This window comes from Carassius auratus, unplaced genomic scaffold (assembly GCF_003368295.1).
Source record: "Carassius auratus strain Wakin unplaced genomic scaffold, ASM336829v1 scaf_tig00021539, whole genome shotgun sequence".
Classification (NCBI taxonomy): domain Eukaryota; kingdom Metazoa; phylum Chordata; class Actinopteri; order Cypriniformes; family Cyprinidae; genus Carassius; species Carassius auratus.
Window position 1 is genome coordinate 2,961 of NW_020525118.1, and position 12,507 is coordinate 15,467.

At 40.4% G+C, this 12,507-nt stretch overlaps 1 protein-coding gene across 1 annotated transcript in view; it reads right to left on the minus strand.

Annotated features, from left to right (window-relative positions):
• Nucleotides 1-1,936: 1,936 nt before the first annotated feature.
• LOC113077113 (E3 ubiquitin-protein ligase TRIM39-like) overlaps nucleotides 1,937-12,507 on the minus strand; it is a 33,458-nt gene continuing 22,887 nt past the window's right edge. Inside the window, exons 3-6 of the mRNA XM_026249567.1 lie at nucleotides 6,683-6,778; nucleotides 6,304-6,537; nucleotides 5,979-6,117; nucleotides 1,937-2,494 (exon numbers count right to left, since the gene is read on the minus strand). Of these exons, the coding sequence (XP_026105352.1) occupies nucleotides 1,962-2,494; nucleotides 5,979-6,117; nucleotides 6,304-6,537; nucleotides 6,683-6,778 (1,002 nt within the window). The 3' untranslated portion in view covers nucleotides 1,937-1,961. The remainder of the gene's footprint in view (nucleotides 2,495-5,978; nucleotides 6,118-6,303; nucleotides 6,538-6,682; nucleotides 6,779-12,507) is intronic.

A 12,507-nucleotide genomic window follows, 5' to 3' on the forward strand; every position in this document is an offset into this window, starting at 1 on the left:
CCATACTCCTCAGAGCGTGCCCGGCGAGAGCGGAGCGCTTAACAGCGAGAAAAGCTCCCCCCCGAGAGCGGACTGTGCGAGCTCCACTCTTCATTAATGCTGCTTATGTTAATATTAGGCATAATATGCTTGTGTAAAAGGTGCTTGTGTGACTGGTGCTTGTGTAACTGGCGAGCTCATCGACGCCTTTCCACATCAATCTCCTCAGAGAAAAGACAGGCAGCGCCGCCGCGCCCTCTCATCGGGGAGAAAGTACCGCAAAACGCGGGCTTCCGACCACTGAGAGCGGGCACCGGATCTGGTGGCTAGAGAGAAGATAGGGCCTTGCCCGTCTTACATTCCTTCCAGCAGATCTGAAAGCGAATCCCGCGAGCACAACCACCGTTTCGCCTTGGCGAAAGCGGGACTGGCCCCGCAAGAAACGCCAGTGAAAGCTCTCTCCTCAAAGAGAGTTGTGTCCCTACCCTTATTTTTTTTATTTATTTTTTTGGCAGGGAAAAACACACAGCCTGAACGCTGCCTGCTCTCGTCCAAAACTTCTCTTGATTGAAGCTTTGACAATGGAGTTTATCAGTGGACACTAAATAAGACTCACAAACAGATAGCGACTGACACACACAGAGCGCTTGCTGAAGATACAAGGCTGATTACCGGCTTCGCCGCTCATGCTTTTATGCTTCCTGGTTTCTGACGTCACCCACCTATGACGCCTCGCCCTTCTTTTGGACTGATTATACATGTTATTCAGAGACGTCACGCTGGACGCGTTCCCCAAATGTTCTCGACGCAGCTTGAGTTTCTGAAGAGGAACAGCCACTACATGCACTGTAAAAACAATTCTGTAGTTTTTACAAAATAATTTTGGCAGCTGTGGTTGCCAGAATAATTATGTAAAAAATACAGAAAAGCTGTTAGTATTAAACTATATTTTTCAAACAAGAAAATTTGAAGGTAACCTAGTAAATTCAACAATGCACACCGCTATTATACTCTGTTTTGTACATTTAAGATACTGACAACCACCATAATAATGTGGGTGGTAAAAGAGAAAGCCACGAAGAATCGAATCTCATTACAAGTAGCTTCGCTGCAAGCAGAAGTTTATACAGTTTTAATATACAGAAGGTATACAGAGTCATTTATGCAAACACAAAACACCATGATGGTGACACACATCACATGATACTGAAATAATTCAATAAACTCTCATTAAACCAACAAAAGATGTAACATAAAGCCCAATCTACATAACTGATAACAAAAACTATTAAAAACATGATTTAAACAAAATACTTTCAAATGTGGAGCATCATGCAGGGAATTCTGGGAATATCGGTGTACAGTTTTTGACTGTGAATTATAAATTGATTTTATACATTAATTATACATTGATACACTGTCTTTTTGTATTTCTTACATAATAATTATATTTTTCACATTCTATATTCCTACTGTATCCTTGCTTATATAGATACATACATAGTCTTATTATACATAGTTTATACTCCTATTTTCATAGTCTACATTCCTACTACAGCAGCATAGCTTTTATTATTATGCTTCTTACATTGTATGTTTGTATAGTTTGTATTGTGTACAGTTTGTGTATGTGTGTGTATAGTTTTACACTGTCTTGAATTCATTGTGGACAGGAAAGTAAGAATTTCATTGCTGAGGGAAACTTGTTTTCCTCATTGAGTATAAGACAATAAACGCTTTGAATCTTGAATTTGTTCTTTTTTACTTCTAAACTTCTAAAATTTACATGAAATGTCTGGTTAGATCTTCTACAGTTTTCCCCTGTATATAGTATAGGAAATTACTGTTAACCTATTAACAGTTATTTTTTTCTGTAGCGTTTTTTTTTTTTACAAAATTGTACAGTTAAAATTACACTTATTTTTTACAGTGTAGTTAATTTTTCCAAATTTCATGCTTCATATTTCAGGGAAATTAATTCATTAACATGTGATGATCAGAGGGTTTGAGTTTTTACCTCCTTCATTATGGCGTGGGTTAAAATATGGATAGAGTTTGTCAGTGAAAGTCTGACCAGTGAAAGAGTAGATATGAGATCTGGACTCCACATCATAAAAAGAGACCAGACCCTCCTCATAATCCACAAACACTCCCACCTTCTCAGGTTTCACTTTCAGAGAGAAAGATACAGGTGGATCATCACAAGCTGCATATTGATTCTCATTCCTCAGAATCACAGTCCAGAATCCATTCTCAGGAGTCAGTGTAATATCTCCCTTCCTGTTAACAGATTCTCTGACCACTCCTAAACCCCACTCAGTCTTTTCCTTCACCTGCACCTCATAGTAAAATCTCCCAGAATTGAATCCTTGCTTTGCCAGAACACACAAAACATCATCAAATCTCTTTGGGTTTTCTGGGACGTCCTGTTTAATGTCTCCATGACTGACTTGTTTTCCATCATCAGACACGATGAGATATGGATTCGCTGTATCGGGATCCAGAGTCACATCCACTAGATGAGAGAATAAACATTGTCAATCAACTTCACAACAAAAATTATAAAATTATAAAAAAGTATTATTATAACAGGTAAACAAGTATTAAAGAAGATAACAGTTCAGGTGTTGGAGAAACTGGTGTCAGTCACACTGTACCTGCAAACTTCTGTAGACACTTAATCCCTGTGGAAACATATTGATGAATTATTTTACATTTAGCTAACTCTTTTATTCAAGGTCGCACGCCTCTGGAGCAGCTAGGGGTTAAGTGTCTTGCTCAGGAACACATCAGTGTCTCACTGTGGATTCAAACCCGGGTCTCTCACACCAAAGGCATGTGCCTTATCCACTGCACCAACACCACCCCCATTATTTATCAATGGCATGTAAATGTTGCTCGCCCATCAAAAATGGTATTGAATGTCTTTAATTCAATTTAATTAAATTTTAATTCATTCTTTTCAGACACCAGTTTCTTGTCACATTTAAAATTGGTTGTCAGAGTTACTATATACTTTTTGTATTTATCTATTTTGTGTTTTGTCGTTGCTTGAAATTGATTTAAAGTGTCAGTTATTTCATTATTTCAGTCAACCCCATAAAACCCTTTGTCAGCCCAAACTACATACAGTATTGTTCAAAATAATAGCAGTACAATGTGACTAACCAGAATAATCAAGGTTTTTCGTATATTTTTTTATTGCTACGTGGCAAACAAGTTACCAGTAGGTTCAGTAGATTCTCAGAAAACAAATGAGACCCAGCATTCATGATATGCACGCTCTTAAGGCTGTGCAATTGGGCAATTAGTTGAATTAGTTGAAAGGGGTGTGTTCAAAAAAATAGCAGTGTGGCATTCAATCACTGAGGTCATCAATTTTGTGAAGAAACAGGTGTGAATCAGGTGGCCCCTATTTAAGGATGAAGCCAACACTTGTTGAACATGCATTTGAAAGCTGAGGAAAATGGGTCATTCAAGACATTGTTCAGAAGAACAGCGTACTTTGATTAAAAAGTTGATTAGAGAGGGGAAAACCTATAAAGAGGTGCAAAAAATGATAGGCTGTTCAGCTAAAATGATCTCCAATGCCTTAAAATGGAGAGCAAAACCAGAGAGACGTGGAAGAAAACGGAAGACAACCATCAAAATGGATAGAAGAATAACCAGAATGGCAAAGGCTCAGCCAATGATCACCTCCAGGATGATCAAAGACAGTCTGGAGTTACCTGTAAGTACTGTGACAGTTAGAAGACGTCTGTGTGAAGCTAATCTATTTTCAAGAATCCCCCGCAAAGTACACAGTACACAGTGAAGACAGTGAAGCATGGAGGTGCAAGCATCATGATATGGGCATGTTTCTCCTACTATGGTGTTGGGCCTATTTATCGCATACCAGGGATCATGGATCAGTTTGCATATGTTAAAATACTTGAAGAGGTCATGTTGCCCTATGCTGAAGAGGACATGCCCTTGAAATGGTTGTTTCAACAAGACAATGACCCAAAACACACTAGTAAACGGGCAAAGTCTTGGTTCCAAACCAACAAAATTAATGTTATGGAGTGGCCAGCCCAATCTCCAGACCTTAATCCAATTGAGAACTTGTGGGGTGATATCAAAAATGCTGTTTCTGAAGCAAAACCAAGAAATGTGAATGAATTGTGGAATGTTGTTAAAGAATCATGGAGTGGAATAACAGCTGAGAGGTGCCACAAGTTGGTTGACTCCATGCCACACAGATGTCAAGCAGTTTTAAAAAACTGTGGTCATACAACTAAATATTAGTTTAGTGATTCACAGGATTGCTAAATCCCAGAAAAAAAAAAATGTTTGTACAAAATAGTTTTGAGTTTGTACAGTCAAAGGTAGACACTGCTATTTTTTTGAACACACCCCTTTCAACTAATTGCCCAATTGCACAGCCTTAAGAGCGTGCATATCATGAATGCTGGGTCTTGTTTGTTTTCTGACAATCTACTGAACCTACTGGTAACTTGTTTGCCACGTAGCAATAAAAAATATACTAAAAACCTTGATTATTCTGGTTAGTCACATTGTACTGCTATTATTTTGAACAATACTGTATAAAAGCACGCTGCGAACCAATTAACAAATTTTACTATACCAATATTTTTTAATTGGCTGTTAAAGTTAATATGGGAATATTACATGACGCAGAAAACGCACACCTTTTGGACAAATCTCGCAACATGATTTATCAAAATTGACTTTGAACTTAATTTTTTTTTCATGCAATAAAGCTATCTAATGGCATTGATGAGTGCTCCAAATGCAAACTTTGCACACAACAATCGGGCAACAATGATTTTTTCACTCTGATCCAATGGCATACAGGCATCGTCAGATTGACAGTACTCTCTAGCGTCTAGCCTAATGATGTTGGGGGATCCAGTAGCCACATTTCCACTATCGAGCTTAAACCGGGCGTGCTAGTGCGTGTCAGGGCCAGTCGCGTTTCCACTGTCACTTCCAGGGCTTGATCGTGCCTCGCCGGGGCTTCCTCGGGACCAGCGGCCAGGGTTTTTTGGACTGATGAAAACCTTGGGCCAAAGCTGGCCAGCTGGGGCTAGAGGAGGGGTTATGAACAAGGGCGGAGTTTCTCAGCGTCTAGAGAGCGTCAGTGCGGATCATTTCAGAAAGATAACAGCTTTAACACCAGCATTAAAGACTTTAAAATAAGTTGAGCTCAAAACTCACTCTTAGTTAGCAGCAAGTGTTTGAAATAACTTGATCCGATGTGGATTATAATCACTAAACAAGGCAGAAATATTTATAAGCGATGTAAGACTATGCAGGCTAAACATTAACGTTACTTTAGTAAACATGGTAAATGCAACCAGGAGAGATCAGATGTCAGCTTCTTATTCTCTATCACAATTGTATATTTATTTAACATATTTTATCTGTCACAAGTCTCGTTGTGAGAGTTTAGCTCCATGTAGCATATCATCAAAATTGTTCACCTTCAGCTGGTGGCACCCTAGGCGACCGTCTAGCTCACCTATGCCGAGAAATGGCACTGATAAAGGCTATATAGTTAATATGTAACTTTTTGACACCTTTTGTATTGCTCCATGTCTCTGTCGCCTAGAGGGTCCTTACCCTGAAAAACTATGAAGACTTCTGGTTTAAATTAGATCTATGAGATAATCATCACAATCAGACAATCATCACAGAGATATTAAGGCTTTTTAATTAAAGCTTTAATAAGAGCCTTAATTATTAATATTAATTATTAAGTTCAAATGTGTTATTTGAGCTGTAAAGTTTCAAATTTATCCTTATGAGGTGAAAAATGCTTTTAAGACTTTAATTTTAGGCAGATTTCTGTTTACACTGGCACATTAATACATCATGTTCATGACATGTTGCTTTCTTGTATTCACAGGTAATACTGATTTAACTGATTATGACATTAGGTAAAGTTTGGATATATCTTCACATAGAAAAATCTATTTATGGTGATATTAACATACCAGACTGACTGAGTTTTTCATCTAGAGTTTTCTTGAGCTGTATCAAAGCTCTGTTCATATGAAACACGTCCTTATCATAGTCAATCTTGATCTTAGTCCAGTTCTTGATGTGTGGACAACTGCACAGGGATGAGAACTTCTAGAGAAGGAGAGAGAAAACAAGGAAATATCTTCATTTATTATGTTTAACTTTAAATAAGCATGAACTTTCTAACAGAGTTAACTAAGTTTTCTGATTTAAAGACAGCAGCTCATCAGGTTTGTCAACAGAGCATTCGATAAATAATATTCTCTATTTTCACTGAAGATACAGATGATGACAGACCTGCAGGAGCTGCAGATGATCATCAGTGTGTGTGATCTGCTCCAGCTCAGTGTTTCTCTTCTTCAGATCAGTGATTTCCTGCTGCAGCTCTTTAATGAGATCTTCAGCCTGTTTCTCTGCTGCTTTCTGCTGTTCCTCCATCATCTTCAGCAGCTCAGACTGACATCTCTCAATGGAGCGGATCAGATCAGTGAAGAGATCAACACTGGACGATTTCTCTTCCTCTGTGTTCCTCTAATGGATGAGAACAATTAACTCAATCTTCTATATGATAATCAATCTATTATGTTAATAAAATACATGAAAAGTGATTCACTCAGAAAGGGAAAATTCTCTCATGTACTGACCTTAGTTTTACTTTTTTTTTTTCCCCACTCACCATTTTCAGTTCGACTGAGTACTGGATCACTTCAATCTTCTTCATTCTATTATGGATCATCTGCTGCACATCTATCTGTGTCTGAAACAGCTTTTTCTTCAGACATAGAAAAAGAAAGAGCTTCCATCATAGTCTGTTTTTGAATAAGGATTTTGATGTGCATTTCAAAATTGACAATTTTTACTGTAAGGTGCCATAGAATGTAAAAATCACTTTTATAAGGTGTTTGTACACAGTTGTGACTGTAGTGTGTGAAAACAACCAACATATAAGGCTAAAAATCCACCCACTCATTGTTTTATAATCCTAATAAATCATTAATAGTCTCTCCACATGAGCAGTTCCAGATTTCTCACCAGCGTATTTCTCTTATGCTGCCTTCACGTTCTACCAGAATGATCGTGAATAGGAGGCCCCCCTGCCCTGAACCTTTTGTATGTCTCCCTTATCTAACATCATACAACATCACTTCCTGTTTGTTGCTGCCATGTATATTGAGTTTGAGCTCCGTTACGTTATTTTTTATCTTAAAAATCTATTTTATCCACCATAATTTTCGTTTCTATATTGTGTGAATATATCCTCTACCATATTCTACAAACACAAACAATGAGAACACCTTTGTTTCACTAGTTTTATTTTGATTTCCAGAGTCCGCTATTTAGCTCATAGCCCGTTAGCATCGCCAGCATGGTTGATGCAAATCCTGCTTGCATTGCTAATACTCTATCCACACACATTACAGATTCGCGACCTGGAGGGGAGGCAGGCCCATCTGAGAGAGAGGCGCGCTGGAAACCTCCCAGGCTAATGCTCACAAGTCCGGGGTAAGTATACAGCAAGCTGGTAACAGTCCCACCATGTCTACTCCGTGTGTTTATTTTAACAGGCCTGGTGCACCCAGGATGCGGACTTCCCAGACGTCCTTCAATCCGGCGCCGGGACACCATGGACCCTGGGTGCATCCACAGTGGAAGGATGCGAGGCAGGTCCCGGGCAATGACTTCTTCCGCTCTGGTCTTCGAGATCTCCACCCGAAACTGCTTGGCTCCCCTCTGCGAGACGGAACGTGATGCTGTGATCGTCGGAGACTCCATCGTCCAACATATCCGTTCTAAGCTAGCCGAAGGTAAATTGCACACTCACTGTTTCCCTGGTGCTCATTTTCTCGATTTTTCTGTTCAGATAGGCCGGCGAGAGCCCCAGAGCAGTCGTGCTTTATGCCTGAGTTAACGACACCACACTATAGCAGATGGAGACACTGAAGAGGGACTTCTGCCCATCTATCGACGAGGACATGAAAGTGGTTATTGTCATGGTGTAAAGAACAGAAACTACTATTTGTTAATAATTGGAATCTTTTCTAGGAACGTCCTAGGCTTTTTCGCACTGATGGCCTGCACCTCAGCAGAGTCAGAGCGGAACTTCTATCGGACAACATCTCCAGGACACTTCGCTCCATATGACTAATAAGCCAATTCTCAAATAACTACTATGAGGAAACCCGGCTAAACATTTCCTTGTATTGTGCATGCTGCATATCACTGATATGAACTATATGGCTCAGCGTTACCATCTGGGCAGAACTATTATTCCAGCCACCAAAGACAGATTCTCAAATAACCTGCCTGATTCCACGTATATGCTAAGCGCTCTTACAGGCCATAGCAACGTCAAGGCTGGATCTGCCTCCTCCAGGAGCAGTGCTTGCAGGTTCACCACCTGGTTTTGGAAGAGAGTGGTGAAAACCTTGGGCACGTATCCAGGCCGGGGTCTCAGGACACTGTGAGAGTAAGCCGGCCAGAACACAAGGCACTCTTCACTTACCGAAAATGCTTGGAGGTCTCGACCCTTTTGATGGAAGTGAGTGTGATCTAAAGTGCTGTCTTGAGAGACAGGACCTCAAGCTCGACTGAATCCAGCGGCTCAAAGGGACCCCTCTGAAGTCCAGCCAAAACAATACAGAGATCCCAGGAGGGTATCAGGGCTGTCCTAGGAGGATTTAACCATCTGGCACCCCTCAGGAACCTAACGATCAAGTCATGCCTCCCCAGGGATCGGCCGTCCCCTGTATGGTGATGGGCTGCAATGGCAGCCACATACACTTTCAAGGAGAACGGTGACAGCCTACACTCCAACCTTTCTTGAAGGAAAGAAAGCACGACTCTGACCGAGCATCTCCCAAAGCACCAGGTTCCTGTAATCCCACAACTCCTCTCGGGAACCAGGCCATGATGAGCCAGTCATTGAGATAGTTGAGGGTCCTGATGCCCACTCCCCAGAGTGGGGTAAGGGCGCCCACTGCAACCTTCGTGAAGACACAGGGGGACAGGGAGAGCCCAAGGGGGAGGACTTTGTACTGCTATGCCTGACCCTCGAACACCAACCGCAGAAACAGTCTGTGGCAAGGGAGGATCACGACATGAAAGAACGCATCCTTCAGGTCGATCGCTGCAATCCAATCCTGGGTTTGGATTCATTTGATAAGACGTTACTGCATCAACACCTTTATTTATATAGTGCTTTGTAAGAAAATACATTGTGGCAAAGCAACTGAACAACATTCATTAAGAAAACAGTGTGTCAGTAATGCAAAATGACAGTTAAAGGCAGTTCAAGCCAATGATATCGCTGTAAATGAAGTGACCCTAACTAAGCAAGCCAGAGGCGACAGCGGCAAGGAACCAAAACTCCATCGGTTACAAAATGGAGAAAAAAAACCTTGGGAGAAACCAGGCTCAGTTGGGGGGCCAGTTCTCCTCTGACCAAACGAAACCAGCAGTTCAATTCCAGGCTGCAGCAAAGTCAGATTGTGCAGAAGAATCATCTGTTTTTTGTGGTCTTGTCCCAGTGGTCGTCTGAGACAAGGTCTTTACAGGGGATCTGTATCTGGGGCTTTAGTTTTCCTGGTCTCCCTTGTCTTTCAGGGATGTAGAGGTCCTTTCTAGGTGCTGATCCACCATCTGGTCTGGATATGTACTGGATCCGGGTGACTGCAGTGACCCTCTGATCTGCATACAGACTGGATCTGGTGGCTATGGTGACCTCGGAATAAGAGAGAAACAGACCAATATTAGCGTAGATGCCATTCTTCTAATGATGTAGCAAGTACATCAGGTGTTATGGGAAGTGTTCCCAGTTCTGGTTTACCTAATTAATGCAACCTAAAAATCCTTTAATGGATTTGGATATTAGAAACATATTAGTGTTTATGTGTAAGCCAGGTTAAAGAGATAGGTCTTTAATCTAGATTTAAACTGCAAGAGTGTGTCTGCCTCCCGAACAATGTTAGGTAGGTTATTCCAGAGTTTAGGTGCCAAATAGGAAAGGGATCTGCCGCCCGCAGTTGATTTTGATATTCTAGGTATTATCAAATTGCCTGAGTTTTGATAACGCAGTGGATGTTGAGGATTATAATGTAACAAGAGCTCATTCAAATACTGAGGTGCTATTCAGGGCTTTATAAGTAATAAGCAATATTTTAAAATCTATACGATGTTTGATAGGGAGCCAGTGCAGTGTGGACAGGACCGGGCTAATATGGTCATACTTTCTGGTTCTATTAAGAACTCTTGCTGCTGCATTTTGGACTAGCTGTAGTTTGTTTAGTAAGCGTGCAGAACAACCACCCAATAAAGCATTACAATAATCTAACCTTGAGGTCATAAATGCATGGATTAATATTTCTGCATTTGACATTGCGAGTATAGGCCATAATTTAGATATATTTTTAGATGGAAAAATGCAGTTTTACAAATGCTAGAAATGTGGCTTTCTAAGGAAAGTTTGCTATCAAATAGCACACCTAGGTTCCTAACTGATGACAAAGAACTGACAGAGCAGCCATGAAGTCTAAGGCAGCGTTCTAGGTTATTACATGCAGAGTTTTTAGGTCCTATAATTAACACCTCTGTTTTTTCAGAATTTAGCAGTAAGAAATTACTCGTCATCCAGTCTTTTATATCGACTATGCATTCCATTAGTTTTTCAAATTGGTGTGTTTCACTGGGCCGCGTAGCTGGTGTCAGCAGGGCCCCGATGAAGGGTGGGCCCTGTTTGAAATGGTTTAATTTGTATGTTCATTCATTTTATTTATTTTTGCTATTTACACAATGTTTAAGTGTTTTTCAAGTTTGAAACCATTTCTCAATCGAAATGGTTTAGGGGTGAGCTGGACCGCAGACAGAAGGCTAAGCATCTCTCGGGGAACTCCATTTCAGGTGACTACCTCTTGAAGCTCATCACGAGAATGCCAAGAGTGTGCAAATCAGTAATCAAAGCAAAAGGTGTCTACTTTGAAGAACCAAGAATATGACATATTTTCATTGTTTCACACTTTTTTGTTATGTATATAATTCCATATATAATTCCACATGTGTTAATTCATAGTTTTGATGCCTTCAGTGTGAATCTACAATTGTCATAGTCATGAAAGTAAAGAAAACTCTTTGAATGAGAAGGTGTGTCCAAATTTTTGGTCTGTACTGTATATATATATATATATATATATATATATATATATATATATATATATATATATATATATATATATAATGATATCTGGTGTCTAAATAATTTTTGGTTTGACTGTGGATTAACTTTACAGCAGCTAGTAGCTAAATTATTTGTGGTCACTTTAAGAGATGAGGGTATTTTGACATATTTTGTTTGTATTTGTCGGCACAAGAGCAAAAAGAAGCAACTTCGGTGTTCATGCGTTTTGAGACGCTCTGTCTGTGTGAGCCCTGAACAACACAACATCGTGTGTGCTGAATTGGGCTCTTTAACATCTTTTTGTTTGTTCAAACAAAATTTGAATTTGTTCGTTCAACTGCAGGAGGGACTTCGAGGAGAACTTCGCAGAAGAGAGCTCGGTTCAGTGTCGCTGTCAGTGATATGCGGCTCTCTCTCTCGTGCGCACCGAACACAGTGCGCGAGTAACCGGCTACTCTGTTCAGCTTTTCCTCATCTTGTATTTGGATGATTTAATGTTTAAATCGACAAGTGGTTAGGCTTAAAAACAATTGAAAAAGATAAGCTATCGTGACGATGTGCAGCAGTGGCCCATCAACTGTCGTGAGCATCTTAGGCTGGCCTTAGCAAGTAGGTTGAGATCGTTGGGCCCACCTCTGCCGTGGTCCCCTATAATCGTCATCACCTTTCACCCCACCAGCGACGGCCCTGATAACAGTGAAAGCTAACACCATGTTTCCTGATGATATCTCCCAAGGGTAACATGTAAAGCGTGAAGAGTAGTGGCCCTAGTACTGAGCCTTGAGGTAGTCCATACTGCACTTGTGATCGATATGATACATCTTCATTCACTGCTACGAATTGATGGCCGTCATATAATTAACCATGCTAATGCACTTCCATTAATGCCAACAAAGTGTTCTAGTCTATGCAAAAGAATGTAGTGGTCATTAGTGTCGAACGCAGCACTAAGATCCAATAGCACTAATAGAGAGATACACAACCAGGATCAGATGATAAGAGCAGGTCTTTTGTAACTCTTAGAGCAGTCTCAGTACTATGATACAGTCTAAATCTAAATCTGCGACCTTGTATTGACTACCAAGAGCTGAACAACATTACGATAAAGAACACCTATCCTTTACCACTCCTGTCTTCAGCTTTTTAGAGGTTACAGGGAGCATCCGTATTCACAAAATTGGATTTACGTAATGCTTATCATTTCGTCGGCATCAGGAAGGGGGATGAATGCCGGTTGGGCTCTCCAACTTGCGGGTTTTCCAAGCACTCGTTAATGATGTGTTGAGAGATATGGTAGATTAGTTTATATATGTTTACCTGGATGACATACT